General features: G+C 54.5%; 1 protein-coding gene across 13 annotated transcripts in view; it reads right to left on the reverse strand.

The window, feature by feature from the left end:
• Positions 1 to 322: 322 nt before the first annotated feature.
• Positions 323 to 17345, reverse strand: part of KATNIP (katanin interacting protein) — a 199169-nt gene continuing 182146 nt past the window's right edge. For 5 of the 13 annotated variants that reach the window (XM_077141466.1, XM_077141455.1, XM_077141457.1 and 2 more), the window contains 9 exons: positions 14988 to 15145; positions 13942 to 13995; positions 13378 to 13442; positions 12296 to 12406; positions 9388 to 9527; positions 7379 to 7480; positions 6325 to 6485; positions 6154 to 6242; positions 326 to 3415 (listed from right to left, as the gene is read on the reverse strand). In XM_077141466.1, coding sequence (XP_076997581.1) covers positions 3357 to 3415; positions 6154 to 6242; positions 6325 to 6485; positions 7379 to 7480; positions 9388 to 9527; positions 12296 to 12406; positions 13378 to 13442; positions 13942 to 13995; positions 14988 to 15145 — 939 coding nt within the window. In that variant the 3' untranslated portion in view covers positions 326 to 3356. Of the gene's footprint in view, positions 3416 to 6153; positions 6243 to 6324; positions 6486 to 7378; positions 7481 to 9387; positions 9528 to 12295; positions 12407 to 13377; positions 13443 to 13941; positions 13996 to 14987; positions 15146 to 17345 lie in introns of all 13 variants that reach the window. The other 8 variants (XM_077141461.1, XM_077141463.1, XM_077141453.1 and 5 more) reach the window with 5 other exon arrangements.

Genomic DNA, 17345 nt, shown 5'->3' on the forward strand with positions numbered 1-17345 from the left:
CACCCCATGAGGCACAGGCTCAGCTGGTGATGGCTGCCTTTCTGCCCACCGGGCTGGGGGCCACGCATGCCCCTCCCTCCTTTTATGTCCCAGTAGAGGGCAGGAGGCTGGGAGGGTCCGGCCACTGGGTTGGGGCCTGCAGCCTTCAGGGGTGGGGGAGGGAGGGGGCAAGTCATGGCCCTGGTGGGGCAGCTGGGGAGGTGGGTTGAGGGTTGGGTATGCAGGACCTGCAAACCGGCCAAAGCCCGCCTGTAGACAGGCTTTACGTGGCTCACGCAGTGTTTCCTTATTTGTTGAAATTGAGCCAAGATTTAAAAGTTAGATTTCATATTAAAAGTCAAACACCTGGCTTTCCGGCGTCTCTTAAAACCCCTACAGATCTGGTGCAGCTGTCCCATCAGCAGGCGCCTGTGTGGTCGATCAGGATCCTGGGGGGCCAGTTCTACTCATTGATGTCACTCATTAGGGCCCTGAATCATGGGGGTCCAGGCCTGGGGCTCCGGTTGGTGGCTGGGGCAGCTTATCAAGGCTGACATGTTGGGTTGCCCCCCTGCCCCCTCCGAGTTCTCACCTGCACCAACTGGGATGTGCAAAGGGCTTACCTGCCCTCGAGGGCCTCCAGGGTTGGCCCAGAGGCACACCAGCTGAAAGAAGGGTAAGGGGATCACCCTCCAACAAAAGGGGGGGGCAGGCAGAGGGCAGGACCCCTCCTTTGAAGGAACTCGAGACTCCCATTTCCCCCTACATGCTTGGGGCTGGGCCTCTGCTGGCTGGACAGAGGGCTCTCATCTCCTCCCATGGGTGGGCAGAACAACACGGAGTTTCTAAAGGGCCTTCTTACCTGGTGAGAACGCTAGAACAGATGTCTGAGCTGCAATTTAGACTCCCTCAATCGAGCCTTATGCCAACTCAAGGGCTGCTGTAACCAGAGGACAAGAGCCACCAACACTCACTCATCAAGGAAGCAGAGAGAGGGCGACAGCAGGGGGCAGGCCCAGGAATCAGGCTCCTGGGGGCTGGTGGAGCGGAGCTCCAGGCCGGCGACCCATAGGAGCGTCACCCCTGGCCTCAGTTCTCCCTGTGGCTGGGTCAGGATTTATGTATTGACTAATAGCTTCCAAAGCTGTGTGATTTGGGGCAAGGTACTCAACCTCTCTGTGCCCCAGTTCCCTTTTTTATAAAATGCAGATAATAAGTGTCTACATTGGAGGGTTATATAGATTAAATGGGTTAGTGCTTGAAACAGTGCCAGGCACATAACCAACACTATAAATTTCTTGGCTATTATATCTGTCTTACACAGCACAACAATCCTATAAAGTAGGCAGGGCCAAGAACATGACCCCATCTGCAGATGAGGAGAGGAATGCTCGGGGTGGGGGGGGGGGGCGGGCTTGCTCTGGGTCACTTGGCCAGCGTCCAGGGGATTTGGACTCTGTTCTTAGAGGCAGCACGAGCTTCCTCCGTTCAGACCCCAAATCGAGTGTGGCAGGCTGTATTCTTAATAACGTCTTTTATTGATTTTGCAAGAGAAAAAAATAGAAATTTATTTTCAAGTTAATGCCTGTGTACAGCATTTTTCCCCTCCTAAACTGCATGGTACATACAATTATCATAAACATCAGCTCGGATTCTGGGAGTGAGTGTGGGTCGCATTTGTACAATCTCCCTGACAGGTCTGACCTGGGCTGCTGCCTCGGGCAGGAATGGAGGCTGGGGTTCCCTTAAAACAGCAGCCCTGGTTTCGGTCATTAAGAGCTGGTGTGCCCAGCCCCCCAGTCCCCCCCACGGAGTGAGCTTTCTTGGGACTGCATGCCCAAGAGGCCCCGAAATGCCTGCTGCTTCTGGGAGGTGAGCAGAGAAGCTGGAGCCCTGGAAGCTACAGAAATGATGGATCTTCTCCAGGAGAAACAATTCCATATCTTCACATCAGCCCCGCGCTCCAAATGAAAAGCGCATTTGCATAGCTGCTCACGCCGAATCTGCAAAGCTCATAAAGTATCTGCTCGGGCTCTCTCGGTTGCATAGGAACGTACTCAGAGTACAGTACCGCGGCAGGCCGGGCCGGGTGCCAGGAAAACAACGGATTAATATTTGGAACGAGAAATTACCCACCACTGGGAAACCAATTAGGTCCCTGATCTGAGCTTGTTACATAGATGGAAATAGATGTGTTTTGGGCTTCACTCTGCTGGGGGTGCAAGGCACATTTCCAACTTGCTGGGAAGCGGCTGGAAGTGGGAGGGAGGGTGGGGGCCTGGGCAGCCAGACCTCACAGGCCGGCACCAGGGCACACCTGGGAAGCGGGCAGGCAAGAAAAGGCCCCGACTAGTTCAAGAGGGACGTGGCAGGGGAAGGCAGTAAGGGCCGCCTCCCTTGGGTTGAAGTTCAAGTGTAAGAGGAAGTGGGGAGGTGGGCCTGGGGCACTGGCCCACGGTCCCGCTTGCTTTCCGGGCCCCCTCCACCTACCTGCCCGAGTCTGGAGGGCCCCTGGAAGGATTCTGCTGGCCCGTTGGGGTCTGCAGTTGTCCTCCCACCCCCCACACCTTCTGGACCCCACTCACTTCCTTTCCTCAGCAGGACACAAAACTCCCGGGGCAATCCCTTCTCAGGCTCCACAACAGGACAGAGGCCTCTGTAGGCCCAGCTCCCCTGGGACAGGCACCTTTTTCCCATCTGGGCCTGGGTGGGCCCCAGGGCGAGTGAGGGGCTTGTGACCAGACATTTAGGGGGCCAGGAACAGTCCCACTCTCTCAGCCAGCTCTGTCAGCCCCCAAACGAGGCAGGGATATGTGGGGGCCAGTGGTGGTGAAGCGGTTGGCTTGAGGGCCTATTGGCCCCTGGCTTGGACCTCTGAAGGCAGAGTGTCTGGCATGTTGCTATTGGTGTGGGAGACCCGGCATCCCCTGCCCCCACCACCCATCACCCTGCTTAGCCACGCCCTGGACCCTGAGCAGGATGCTGGGAGGCCTCCCCAGGCCACCTCACTGTCCTGCCCTGAGTGGCCCTGGGCCCCCTTTGCTGGATCTGACAGAAGAGACACCCAGGCAGTGCCCCGGGGCTCCCTGCCAAGGCCCCGGAACTGCAGAGAAGGCAGAAGTCCATGCCCAGCCCAGCAGCAGCAGCCTGGCCTCCTGCTGCCCGCAGCTCCTGTATTTTCCAGCACCACCCATCCCTGCTCCCTTCCTCCCCAGTGGGATCCCCGCCGACCTGTGGTTTGCTTCTGGTCCCTGGGATCCTGGCAGGCGACACTGAGGGTGGGACGTGGGTGCAGAGCAGGGGGCCTGTGGCAGAGCCCCGCCCTGGCTGGAGGAACGGCTCTCTGCCCAGCAGGTGGCTGTGCTCCCCCTGTGCTCTCAGCACCGCCACCGTCTTGCTGTCTCCTTTTCGCTTATGCAGGTTTTGGGGCGTAAGGCTGTGGAGGGAGGAGACAGAGGGAGCAGGGTTACCAAATTCTCATCCTTGTGGGGCTGACCCATGCCCTCGGGGTGAAAGCCAAACTGCTGGGCCACTGCCTGTGTCTCCCGGCAGACTCTGAACTCAGGGCCCTCTCCACCCGGAGCGGGCTTCGTCCTGCCACACCTCAGGGCTTTTCCTGTGCTGGTCCCTCTGCCTGGCCTCCATCCTTTAAGATCCAGCTCGCTGATCACTTCCTCTGGGAGGACCTCGCTGGTGTCTACTGGCTTGCCCAACACAAAGCCACCCCCTTAGAGAGGATGGTTCTGCCGGGGCCGGGGCAGCGTGGTCGACTGGTCTACCTCCTACCCCTGGGAGGCCCGGGCCAGGTGCTGCCGTGTGGGGTCAGGGACTGAGCTTGGCACACCTGCTGTGTTCCTCTCACATGTGTGTACGAGGAAGAATTAGAAGGAAAGCAGGAAAGGCGTCCAGAGAAACATCTGCCTGGGTCACCCCAAGGTGGTGTGGGGGGGGGCTTATAGAAAGGAGCCAGTACCAGGGAGGAAGGGAGGACTCCCGAGGGGGCGGGCCAAGGCCAGGGCCAGGGCCAGGCATCCTGACTGAAGCCGAGCTCCGTCACAAAGCCATGGGCTTTCACCATCATCTGCCTTTTAAAGATGAGAAAACTGAGGTCCAGAGAGGTTCTTGGCACATGTCTCTCCTGGCCAGCTCCTGCCCCCATCAGTTCTTGGCCCCCAGACACCCTCCCTGATTTCTGCTTCTCCCACCCCCTAGGGTGCCTTCCACAGGCCATGGGACGGATTACTCTCAAAGGCTACCAGAACCTGTCACTCCCCTGCTCACAATTCCTCACTGGCTCCCATTTGCTCCTAGGTTAAGTCCAGGCTCCTCAGCCTGGTGGTCAAAGTGCTGGCCCTGCCTAAACCGGGCCTCCAGTACTCTCCACAGCAGCAGTACTAACGCCTCCAGGCCCTCGATATGCCACGCTGGCCCGAATCCCAGGCTTTTGCGTCTCCCCAACGTCTCATCAGCCTTCAAACCAGTTCAAAATGGGCCCTTTCCCCCTCCCCACACTGCACCCTCCCGCCTCCTCAGAACCCCATGTGCAATTTGTAGCTCCCATCCCACTGCCTGGTCCACTGGGCCTGTGGTCTTTGGAGGCAGGACCTGAACAGCTGCTTCCTTCACAGCCTGATACCTGGCACACAGCAGGCCCCAGTGTGCATTTGTCAAAGATGTTCAGAAGGTGGGGTGAGACTACGTCTCAAAAACAGCCGGCCACATTTCCCCTGAAGCGTCGAGCAGAACACTGACAGATATTTTGGAAGACTTTTTGTCAGTGGGAATTGAGGTCAAAGGGCCACCTAAAGGGAATCAAACTTCAACTGAGGAGACTATTCCTTCTTTCGAGAAGCACTATGATGTGAGTGGTAAACAGGGATTCTAGAATCAAACTGCCTGGGCTCAAACTCCTGCTCTGTCCCTTCTGGGTCCAGCTGTGTTACCGTGGACTAGTTTCTTAACCTCTCTCTTTCCTAACCTATCAAATGGGGATGATAACAATAGGCCCTACCCCAAGGTTAATATTTGTAGTGCATTTGGAATAGTATCTTGAACAGTGTAAATACTATATATTAGTTATCATTAGTCACTGTTATTATATTTTAAGAATCTATGTTGTTGAAAAAGTCCAAATGGGCATTGCCTAAAGATCCGTAGAGACGGAGAAGGATCAAAGGAGAAGGAGGAGTTATAATAGAGAAGATGGGATTTAACAAATAAGTATGACTGCTGAACCACTATATTGGTATTTTTTTTAGCTTCCAGTGTTTTGGAGCAGCTAGAAGGAAAAATCTGAAATACTGGAATGGTAACCCATAACAAACTCTGCATTCTGTTCTATAACTGCCTGCTAAAGTGTACTCTGAAAATTATTGCTTTTTCTTTCTCTTTTCTGTATGTATGTTATATTTCACAATTAAAAACGTTAAAAAAAGAAATCTATGTTGTGCCTTCCCAAAGCTCTCCAGGGGTTCTCTACTGCATCCCTACTAAGGCCAGCCTAATCTGGCCCTGCCTGTGTCCCCTGCTTCATATCCCACCCCCACCTCACTGTGCTCCCATCACACCGGCCTCACTGTTCCTCAAACCTACTGAGGTCATCTCTACCTCAGGGCCTTTGTACTGGCCTTTTTTTTTGTTGTTGTTGGTACACACTTCCCGCTGGTGTCTGGCTCCGCTTACCCTTTAGATCTCAGACGCCACCTCTCAATTTCCTTGCCCCTTAGTCATGTCCCCACTCTCCACCTCCTGCCCCCCATCACCTCCTGACCATATTTCTCCAGAACTCCTAATGCTATCTGGAACCTTCTCAATCCCTTGTTGACTTGGATCCTTCCCCACGCCCCAGGGGAATGTAAGCCCCAGGTGGGCAGGCCCTTGACTCCCTTTTTCCCTTCTTAACCCCCAATGCCTGGCATATCATAATGGCAGGGGCACAGGAGAAGGAAGCTGGCATTTGGGCTAATAGAAGCCACACTGCATTACGAGGTGCCTGCAGGAAGAAGGTGTCGCATCTGCCCCCATGGTTCTGCTACCACCAGTCCCCTCTCAGCTCCCAGACAGGCTCCTGGGTGGAGAACAGGGATGTGAGGGCGGACGGGGTGGGAGTGGGTGTGTGGCTGACTCTCTCCAGCCTTGCTCCTGAGCTGGAGCGCCCTGGGGAGACAAACCAACCTGGGTCCACGGCGCTCTGCTTCCTTTTAGAGTTGGCAATGATCTGGTTCTCATTCATCATCTGGACGTCCTGGTCCTCCACCTGGTCCCTGTAGGAGGGAGAAGATGGTAGAGAGCCCCGGCTCCCGGCCACGTGGTGGACCAGCGTGGTGGGGGTGGGCATGGGCGCACCTGAGGGTGGTGTATTTCTCCTGGCGATGGAGCTCGGTGTCCTCGGTGAAGAGGATGGTGTGGTACGGCAGGGTGGGCTCGCACGTGGGGAGGATGCCCCCCACCAGGTGGCTCCCCATGGCTAGGATCCCGTTGTACACCAGCAGGTCGTCCACCAAGAGCTGGGCAGACACAGAAGAGGGGCTGTGTGGTGGGCCGACAGGACCCAGCCCCCAGGCAGCAGCTGTGCTGGTCCCGGACCAGATGCAGTGCGGGGGGTGGAGCGAGCGCCCTCTAAAGCAGGGCTCTTGCTCCAACAGCTATTATTTACGTAAATAGTTACATATGGATTAGCAATTCACATGGTTAATCCATAGCCTTTGAGCACATGGTTCTGGTCGCTGAGGACAAAGTAAGTAGAATAAGTGAGTCGGTTAACAAAACATCAACTGAAAGTACAGGTGTAGCTGTGGCTGCGGCAAGGTTTAAGGGGGCCCATTGAGGTCTGAAGTTTGGGAAACCCGGATCCAGAAGGGAAAAGCTGACCAGGTGGCTGAGCGGGCCTGGGTGTGCATTCTCCTTCCTGCACGTGACCTTGAGCAAAGCACTTTCCTGCTCGGAGCCTCGCTTTCTCTTTTGGAATCTGGTGCTGGGCCTGTACTATCGTCTTGAATCTTCCCCACCGTCTGGTGAAGAAGATTCAGCTGAGGAAGCTGAGGCTCTCTGGGCGGGGAAGTACTCTTACTCCTAGTGGCAGAGCTGGGAGGCAAACTCAGGTCTCTGGGATCCAGGGTCCCCTGCTCTTCATATCCCAGGGTCACCCCCCAGCATGAAGGGCTCCCCAAACCAGTGTGATGCAAGCCACCTTCTATTTGGTCAGGGTGATGCTTTGAATCACTTCAAGGTGGCTTTGAATTCATTATTGGAGGGCAAATTTCCCTGCATCTGAGGACCTGGCATCAGTGGCTAAGGTTGCAACAGAGAAGTAAATCAAACTGCAACAAATGATAATCGCTGCCGGCCTAATTACCAACAAGCATAATTATCTCTGAAAACCCAGCTAATAAGTACTTACGCCAAACTCCTTCACCCCTCGATGGGGCGTTTTTGCATAATTCCAGAGTTTGATCATTGACACGGTGGTGGGCAGATCGAAAATCACATAAACCCGGTTCACCTGTTGGAGAGAGCCAATTAAGTCAGGCATGTTTGGAAACAGAGGCCCTGGGCTGGGTGGGGGTGCCGGGTGGGGGTAGGGGGTGGGCCAGGTGGGAGGTGAGCAGGGTGGGTGGCCTGAGGCAGTGCCTGGCCACCCTGGCCGGGTCAGGCTGGCTGCTCCAGCCATGGCATGTGACTCTCCTGCTGCCTGCCATCTCCTCGAAGCCCATCTTGAGTCAGGTCACGTGTGGCTGCGTTTACAACAAAGTGCTGAGCTGGCTTTTGGAAGGCCTGTTTTTGTGGGCCTGGCTTGGCCCTCCTTTAAACATCAGGGGAGACCTGGGAACTCAGGTCAGGCCCCAAAACACAGTAGGGGTTCTGTGGGCCCAAGGGACAGAGTTGGTGACTCTGGAGTGGAGGAGCCTCCCCTCCTGGCGATAGCATAGCCTTGACCCCCAATTGTCCTTTCCCTGGCATCATAAATTAGATGCAAAGCAGAGAGGGCCCTGAGGCCCTGCTGTGTAATTTTTGGCATGTGACCTTGAACCTTCTGCTGGGGGAGTGAGGAGGGGCTGCCCAGGTCAGCAGCAGACTTCAGCTAGTGAAGTAGGACCCGACAGCCTCGGACAGCCTACTCCCCTCCCCCCTCCCCACCTCCTGAGCCACCCCCAACAAAGACTCTCGGATACTAGGTGGACCCTTGCAAGACAGATTAATGAGCAGTCAGTGGTGGCCCAGGCTACAGTCCTGATTTTGCCCCAGACCCTGTACTCAGCCTTCAGCCATCCTAAGAATGCCCCAAGAAGGGGTGTGTGTGTGTGTGTGTGTGCGTGTGCGTGTGTGCGTGTGAGTGAGCAGCTTTCTGGTTGGACCATGGCAACAGTAATGGCCTAGAAGGGGGTCCTCAAACTCCCCGGCAGGGAGGCTCAGGCATCTTGAAGTTGCCTGAGAGACAGGCGACTGAGGAACCACTCCTCACCCCACAGGCCTTACAGTGAGGCAGGGGTAAACACCGAGCTGGCCAAATTTAATATGCCAGTGGGCTGGACTGGCCAGTGGGCTATCAGTTTGGGGCCCCAAGACTAAGGGCAGACAGATCTACGCTTTGTTCCCCTTTGCAATGGTGGGGCTGGGGTTACGGGGCTGATCTTGGCTCTGGGAAGCTGACGTACCCTAAACCGAGGTCTCCACTTGGGGGTGGCCTTTGGGAGACATACCATAGAATTGCTGGGGCTGTACCTTCCTGTGCATGTTTTGGGAGACAAGTGTCCCCCGTGCCTTCCCACCCAACCACACGGAGTAGGAAAAGGGCCCTTGCTCTCTGTGACTCCATCTCTTGGCCTCCCACCTCCCTCTCCACCCATAATTGACCAGGCTTGGGGGGTGGGGGGGTGTGGTGAGCCCTCAGAGCAGAGAGATAAGCAGGACCAATTGCAGGGTTTGAGGTTTGGGAAACCGAGTCAGTTAGGTGGTAGAGCCGACCAAGCAGATTTTGGGCAGAGAGAGGGCAGGGGGGGCACGTTGGGTCTGGTGCCTGGTGACATCAGGTCAGGGAGGAGCAGATACAGTGAGTGTGGAGAAAGGACAGGCGCCGGCGGGGGACAAGAACAGAGAGGTCTGCAAAGGGAGGTAGAGGCAGGGAAGAGATGCCGCGGGAGATGCCACAGCCATGCCAGATGCCCACACCTTCGTCTCCCTGGCCCCCCTTATAAGAATCACCCCCAGAGCAAGGAGGAAAAACTGCTGGCCCAGGAGGACCCTGTCCGGGGTGGTGGCTTTCTTTAGGCTCCGAGGCATCTTGTCTTGGGTGGGGTTAACTCGGTCAGGAAGAAAGACGCACCCTTGAGACCCGGGAGAGGAAGCCCCCCTGCCACCACCCAGCACCCAGGGCCCAGAGCCGCGGAGTTGGGCAGCGGGGGGACCCACCAGGCCAGGCAGAATCGGGGCCAGCCACATGTGCCTGCCGTCGCTGGTGTCGTTCACTTGGTCAATGAGCTTGTCAGGGGTCCGGACGTCCCCGCACACTCCCTCCAGGGAGTTCACGCTGTCGGGGAAGGCGGCGATGTCTGAGGGGGTCTGTAAATGGCCATAACCCGAGGTGGAGTGGTACCACCCCACCAGGCTCCTCCCACAGGAGCCACCTCCACCAGGTGACGGCCAGGGCGGCGGGGGGAGCAATGTCGGCAGCTGAACTAGGCAAGTTCTTGGGATAAATGAGAGCACCCCGAGGTGGTGGTGGGGAGGACAGGGTGGCTAGTGTCACATGCAAACTGGGGGAAACCCAGCAGAGAGCTGCTGAAGAAGAGGTTCTTGGGACTGCTGGGGTGGGAGGAACAAATGGCACTGCTGCTTTGGAGGGTAGAGGGTGAACTCCGAGGTTTTCTTTTGGAAGGGAGTGGTGGGGCTGGATTCTGCCATGGCATGTGAGGCCCATGCCAGGACTGTCTCCCTGACCACGGTGGAAGGATCTGGGGGAAACCTGACCCAGTTATCGCTACTCAACTGATGGGCATTCATAGGGAGCTCGAAAGCCATGAAGCCCTGTGAGGCCTTGGGCAAGTCATGTGACATCTCAGGGTCCATTTCCTCATCTATAAAGAAGGTATAAAAATGTCCATGTTGGCCTTATAGTTTGTACAGCTTAATGCAATTCCAGGATACCTCTCAGCTGCGGTAGGCTGATAATTAAAAGATATTGGTAGAGTCCCTTGAGGGTCTGAAATGGCGGAAAAAAAATATGGAACCATTTCCCATCTGGGAAATCTGGGTACCTTCTCAACCACTGTAGACTCCCAAGAAAACAGGTCAAGCCCTGGATTTTGAGGCTTGCCCTTACGAAACTTATTTCTGTAGGTGAGAAGCTAAGATTACCTATAACTGAGGTCTAAGAGTTACTTCCAGGAAGCCTCTGTTGCTCATATGTGGCCTCTTTCTCTCTAAGCCCAAATCTGCAAGGAAAATCATTATTCTCCCCGTTAAGTGGGACATGACATTTAGGGGTGAAAATCTCCCTGGCAACGTGGGATGTGACTCCCAGGCTCTAGCACCTTAGGATCCACGACGCCTTCCAGACCCAAATGGGAAAAAGAAGTGTAATAAAATAAGGTATCGGTGGCCAAGAGAGATCAAATGAAGTCAAGAGGCTATTCTGGAGACTGCTCTTATTCAAGCTTCGGTTAGATAGAGCTAATTGCCATTATTTGCTAACCCCCAACTGTCACTTTGCTGACCCTAAAGAACACTTAATTTCATGCACTAAGTTTGCTTTCCTGGAGGGTTCCTAGGTCAGACAAATCCTGAAACCCAGATGGACCAGCCTTGCCAAGATTATCAATTAATTACATCCTGCTAGCCTTCAGTGTTTACACCCCTTCTCAACATGAAAAAGTCAGAATGGGCATTGCCCAAAGATCCCTATAGATCGAGAGAAGGATCAAAGAAGAAGGAGGAGGTATAAAAGAGAAAACTGGATTTAATAAGGGAGTATAACTGCTAAATCACTATACTGATAATATTTTAGCTTCTAGTGTTTTGGAGCAACTAGAAGGAAAAATGGTAGCCCATGACAAACTCTGGGATCTGTTCCATATCTACTTGTTGAAGTGTGTTTTGAAAATCATTGCTTTTTTCTTTTTTTGCTTTGTATATATGTTATATTTTACTGTTAAAAAAATTGTTCCTATCCCAGAATCAATATGAGGAACCTGTAAGATACTGAGGAGGCATCTTTACACTGGTAAAATCAATCGAGCCTTACAATCCAAGGGATCCCTAATGCCTCCCCATTGAGGAGGATAGCAAGAGCAAGGGAAGGGAAGAAAGGGTCCTACTGGACCAGGGACCTCACATAGATGCAAGCCAGGCTTTGGGGTTTGACCTGCTCTGCACTTCCCTGACTGTGTGGGGTCAGGGATCATACGCTCACATGCCCCTAGAGCGGCAAGGTACAGGAGACAGGCAGTGTTGCCCAGTGGTCAAGAGCCTGGTCTCTGGAGCCAGACACCAAGCTCCTCCTCTGACTGTGCCACCTTGGGCAAGTTAATTAACCTCTCTGTGTCTTGGGTTCTCCATTTGAAAGTGGGGGCAACGATGGCAAGCACCTCAAAAGGCTGTTGCAAGAGCAAACGAGAAGCCATGCGACAAGCCCTGTCACAGTGCTGGCCCTCAGCAAATATCAGCAATATGCTGGGGCCTGGGGGTGGGGGCAATACCTGGTGGACAAAATTGGGGAAGAGTGGGGACTGCGAGAAACTAGAAGGACATGCTTGGGGAAAAAGGGGCAGCAGACACTTGGGCCCAGCCATCACTGCCACTCACGACTGTGAGCTTAGCATTGTCAATTTCTCACCAGAAGCTGGAGATCATGTGAAACCTTTGGATTTTTCAAGTACTAGAAATTCAATAATATTTAGAACTTACTGGGCTATGTGTTTGCAAACTCGGGGGTGGGCATTCTACGAACAAAGGGTTCATGGTTAATATGTTTGGGACACAGTGAGTTGAACACAGAGAAACAGGTTTCTCCTGGCAGGACTCCGAAGTGCCTGTGGTTCTCCAGGAGGGGACTGCAGTGGTAGCCTCTTCCCATTCACTCAACCACAGGCCCCTTCGCTTTGTGGCCTCCTGTGAGCGACACCTCTGCGGGCTTGGCTGGGACCTGCTCTCGGCTTTGCACCCCACCCCCAGGGAGTTGGGGCCTGGCTCTAAGCAAAGCTTGGGGCCCCGTGAATCCCAGGGCTTCGGTTCCTCTACATTCAAGGCTTCTGCTCCTTCCCCGGCCCTCTGTGCTCCCCTCAGTCTGGGTGAATCCCCCCTTCTGCCTTGGAAAGGATACTGTTTTCTGACAGGGGGATTTTCTCTCCCCGCTCATCGTACAGCTCCAGGCCGGTCAGGCCGATGTAATAGGGGTCACCCCAGCTGGTCAGGAGCTGAAACTGGAAAATGACTGGAACGTGCTATTAAGGAAAACCAGGCTTAATTTTTTGGCACACAAAGTAAAACAATTACAAAGATAATGCAGGGATTTTTTTTTCAGTCTATATAGATGAAATGAAAGAGATTTTTTATTTGAGATTGAAAGCTATGTAAATAGATATAGTCTCAAATTTTCTTGAACTTAAATTGCCTGAACAGATGTATTTTGAGTGTGCAGGAGGTTGAGGAAGAGGATGTATGTGCTCCAAGCACCAGGGAGGATGAGCCTGTGGCAATGAGGGACCCCTCTCTCTGCCATCACTGCCAGCATCCCACCCACACGGCCAGGCAGGCAAGCCTTTCCTGGGTCCTGACCTCCACTTTTTCCCAGCATTTCTCAGAGCAGGCAGGGCAGCCCCTGGGTGATGCTGAAGCCAGAGGCAAGCCTTCCAGGAGAACAGGGTGGTGAGGGAGCTGGCTTTGCAGCCAGTCTGCCTGAGTCTACAAGCCTGGTCCGGCCCCTTCTCTGTTGTGTGGCTTTTGGCAGTCACTTAGCCTCTCTGTGCCTTGGCTTTGTCAGCTGGGAAAGGGGATGACAGCCGTACACACCTCATAGTGTCGTTGTGAGAATTTTGGTTGACAAGGGCCAGGCCATAGGCAGGGCTCCCTAAATCTGAGCTCTTCTCATTTCTATCTTCGCCTCCTTGCTGCCTGGTTCCAAATCTACTTCTGGTTCCAGGCTGGTCCCTGTTGATTCTACCATCTCTGGCCACTCTCAGCTGGAGGAGAGGAGCCCCCTGGGAGCCTCCCCAACCCTCTGCCATGTGAGACCCAGCCTCTGCTTTGGTTTTCCCCCCCCAGTACTCCAGCTGCAGCCTGCCTGAAAGCCCAGGGGCAGCTAAGACCCAGAGCCTGCCTGTGAGTCCCGGCAAGGCGGCTGCCTCTGTCTAGGGGATGGCAGGGAGCTGGCAACCCTTGCTGCTTCTGGGGCAGGGAGGATACAGCCGCATGGCATCAGTGGCGCCTCGTAGTCCATGCTCGCCTGCTCCAGGCTCCTTGTGTCTGGCCTGATAAATGACAAAAGGACATGTATGAAGTGGAAGATCCTGAAGTCTCAGAAGCACTGTTCAGTTATCTGTTCAGGCAACAGACTTTAAGAAACATAGCAGTTTCATGATTCCCTGGAATGCTGGGGATGGAAAGCACAGACAAGAGCCCTGCCTGCGGGGAGTCTCCATTCTACCCAGTGCCAGCTGACTCATCACTGATGGGGCCTGGGCTGGGCTCTGTGCCAGGCATCCCTGTTCTTAGGGCTTTACTGACATGGACTCTCAGCACTTTTGCACCATGAACTACAGATGGGGAAACCAGAGCACAGAGAGGGGAAGTTGCTTGGCCCAGGCCACACAGCTGGTAGGCAGTGCAACTGGGTGTGGCCGAGGTTGTCTGGGTCCAGAGCCCATTACCATAACCACCCCGGCTGCACTGCCTCCTCACAAACAAGGTGAGTCCAGGTGATTATAGAAACTATTAACGGGGTAGAGGGATGGGGTGGGGGCAAGCTACCTTGAAGGGCAGTCAGGGAAGGCTTCTCTGAGGAGATGACACTGGAGCCAAGTTCTGCATTTTAAGAGGGCAGCGATGAGAGGAGTCAGAGCCAAACCTGCCAGGCAGATGAACAGCAAAGCAAAGGCCCCAGGGGTAGGAAAGGGCTCGGTGGTAGGTGTTTGCTCCGGAAAGCAGCAAGAGGGGCTGGAGTGTGAGGGAGTGAGGGGAGGGAGGGAGAGGAGGCTGGAAGGTGGGGAGGGCCCTGAACACTTCAGCTTCTTGAGCAAGTAACTTCACCAGCCTGGGCCTCAGTTCCCACATCTGTAAAATGGACACAATATTTCCTCTTTCAAGGGTTGTTGGAAGGATTCCTTGAAGGACAAACACAAAGTCCTGGTCCACCGAAGGCCCTCTGGAGGGAGAGGAACCCTCTCCTCCTTCCCATTTCTCCCCAGGGCTTCTCTCCCTGGTCCGGGCTGATCCCTGCCCTGCCAGCCCTGGCCCAGTTTTCTTCAATTTCAAGGGCAATGTTCCGCTACGGAGGGAAACTCATTTGGTTTTGCGAGCCGGGCCTCTGGCATTTGGACATCAGGGGGGTTTAAATGAGTAAACTTAACGTGGCATTTACAAATGGTTATGAACTTAAAGCAACTGAGATGGGAGCCAGGAGATCCCAGGGGAATTCACAAACTGTAGCCTCTATTTGTCGCTTTAAATCTCACTAAATCAAGAACACAGAAGCAAGAGACGGAAGGCCCTTCCCCAAACCAGCCGGCAGGCGTCTCTGGGATTGAGGCCTGCTGTCTTCCCAGCAGGAAGCTCGACGAAGCATTTTAAAATCTTAAGCACTCCAGACAGTGAAAAACCCAAACATCCTCAGACAAAGCGGGTACATCCCACCAGCTTCCGGGAGAGGCTTGGCTGAGCTTTAGAAAACCGAGCCAAGTTGAAAAGCGACGCGTTTGATCATTTCAAAACCCCTTAGGTGCATACTTCAGAGCGCCCGGCAAAGCAAGCGGGCCCTGCGGATGCAGAGGGAGGCTCATGGGGCCCGCTCCCCTCACCTCCTGGGCGGCTGGGGCAGCAGTTGAGGCTGGAGGTAGTCCACGAAGAGGATTTCTTGAGCAAAATCAAAGTGGCAGTTGCCCGGGCCCTTCCGGAGGAGGAAGCCCTCTGGCGGGGAGACGCACAAGCCGTCCAGGGAGACGTGGACAATCTTGGCCTAGCAAACCAGAGAAGAACACAGGCCTGGAGCTCAGCAGCCGGCCTGGGGGGAGCATGCGTGCTCTCACTGCCGGGGCTGCTAGTGGTTGGCATTTAAGACCTAGAGCTTTCCGCAGAACTCCAGGCTTGAAAATAGCTAGGGCCCACTCTCCAGCCCATCCTTTCCCTGTGCCAGGTGCCGTCCCCGCCATGGAGGGCGTATGGCATAAGTTTTGTGGCCCTGAGTGACTTGGCCAAGGTCCTGCCTACCTCTCAGCTGTGAGGGCCTGAGGGTGGGCAAAGGAGGGTCTCAGGTGCTCTGACACCCACCGTAAACAGAGGCTGGCCTGATATAAGCCCTCACTGCGGGTCGGCTTCCTTCCAAAACCTGGTCCCATGTGCATGTCACCCCACGCCTCACATACTTCCTCCTGGCAGAATGAGCCACTTGCTGGCCCTGACCGTTTTTTAGGGTATGGTCCACCTGGCAGGATTTCCCATCAAGGGAGGCCCCAGTGAGACCAGCTCTACGAGGCACACAGGTGCTTGCCAAGAGCTTGCTGACTTGATGTGGATTTTTTTCTGGGCCAGATTTCACCAGCCAAGTGGCTAGGATCTACCGGTAAATCCTACAGCCTTAGAGGTAGGGCCCTGGGCAGGGGGTGGTGGGTGAGCAGACAGGGCCAGCTCTGTGACCACAGACTCTGCTGAGAAGCGTGGGCCCGAAGCTGATGCAGCTGGTAGAGTTCCATCCTCCGGGAAGGAAGGAAGGAGCCTGCCCTGGCCCTCATGGACAATTCATGGGTGTGTACTCCTTTGGCATTTAGGGAGCCCAGGCTAGATCAGAGCTCTCTTGGGTGCTCATGAGGCAGAAAGGGAAAGGCACCCATCACACAGCACCCTGGGACCTGTCCTCAAAGATCATGTGCCCATCCCCCAGGCTCCCCATCTCCCTCGCTCCACTGTGCCCACATATCACTGGCACTGAGGCTGAGGGAAACAGAACTGGGACACTGGTGCTCTTGGCCAAATGTTCCCAGATGGTGAGTTCAGGGCGAGGAAGCTCAACTAGAAAGCCTGTGATTCCCTCGAGGGAATTTAAAGGCCCAAAGGCACATCTTAAGGCAGCAGAATATTTTTGTAATGCCAATATATCTGACGTTTTGAATGTGCTGAGCCTCAGAGAGCACTCACAAAGGCAAGCGGCGGTTTCTGGGGGATTTTGACCTGCATGGTCAGAGGGGCTGTTGCTCTGCGGTACCCAGGGGAGGGCTGGGATGGCTGCCAGCTGCACTGAAGTAAATGTGTCATATGTTCTTAAGGTCTGACAGGTCCCATGGAAGAAATCCTGTAGCATGAGAAATCCTGTGGCATGGGACACAGGTCCCAGCAGGCCCAGCCCCTAACCTGTAAAACTAGCCCATCTGTTGATTGAGCACCTCAGTTGGCCAGGGCCCTTTGCTCAGTCACATGCACTCGTCATTTCACTGGGTCCTCATCAGAGACATTACGGGGCATGAGACATTACAGGGAGCCCCGGAGTGGGAAACACAAGGACCTGAGGCCCAGTCCTGGCTTCAGCAACTTTTGTAAGGCAAAGGGCAAGGACAACCTCTGAGGCAGGTATTAGAATCATTCCCATTTTAAAGCTGGGTAAACTTAGGCCCAGGCAAGTTAAGCCACTTGCCAAAGGCCATGCATGGGTAAGGGTCAGAGCTGAGATTCAAACTCAGTTCTTTCTGACTTCAGGGGTCTTGCTGCATTGCTAATGTCCACGTAGACTTCTTACCATCACTTGTTTTTCAGAGAGAAAAAATACGTTTTCATAATCATACAAGGTTTTAAAAAAAAAAAAAGGCCAGGGGGCATTGGGTGCTCCTTCTAATGGAGGCCGTTTTGGGAGCCCATCTGCTCCTACACAGGAAGCACGGGGAGAGGGTGGGGAGAGGGTGGGCACCAAGTCGGGTAGACCTGGGCTACGGCTCTAGCCAGGTGAACTTGGCAGAGTAACGACTTCTCTGAACCTCTGCCTAAAATCTTGAAAATGGGGGTACAAATACCTGCCTCCCAGAGGCCGATGAGGACCCAGTGAAATGACAAGTGCATGTGACTGGGCAAAGGGCCAGGCCAACTGAGGTGCTCAATCAACAGATGGGCTAGTTTTACAGGTTAGGGGCTGGGCCTGCTGGGACCTGTGGCCCCCACCCCCACCCCACCCC

This window comes from Tamandua tetradactyla, chromosome 23, assembly GCF_023851605.1.
Source record: "Tamandua tetradactyla isolate mTamTet1 chromosome 23, mTamTet1.pri, whole genome shotgun sequence".
In the NCBI taxonomy this organism is placed as follows: Eukaryota; Metazoa; Chordata; class Mammalia; order Pilosa; family Myrmecophagidae; genus Tamandua; species Tamandua tetradactyla.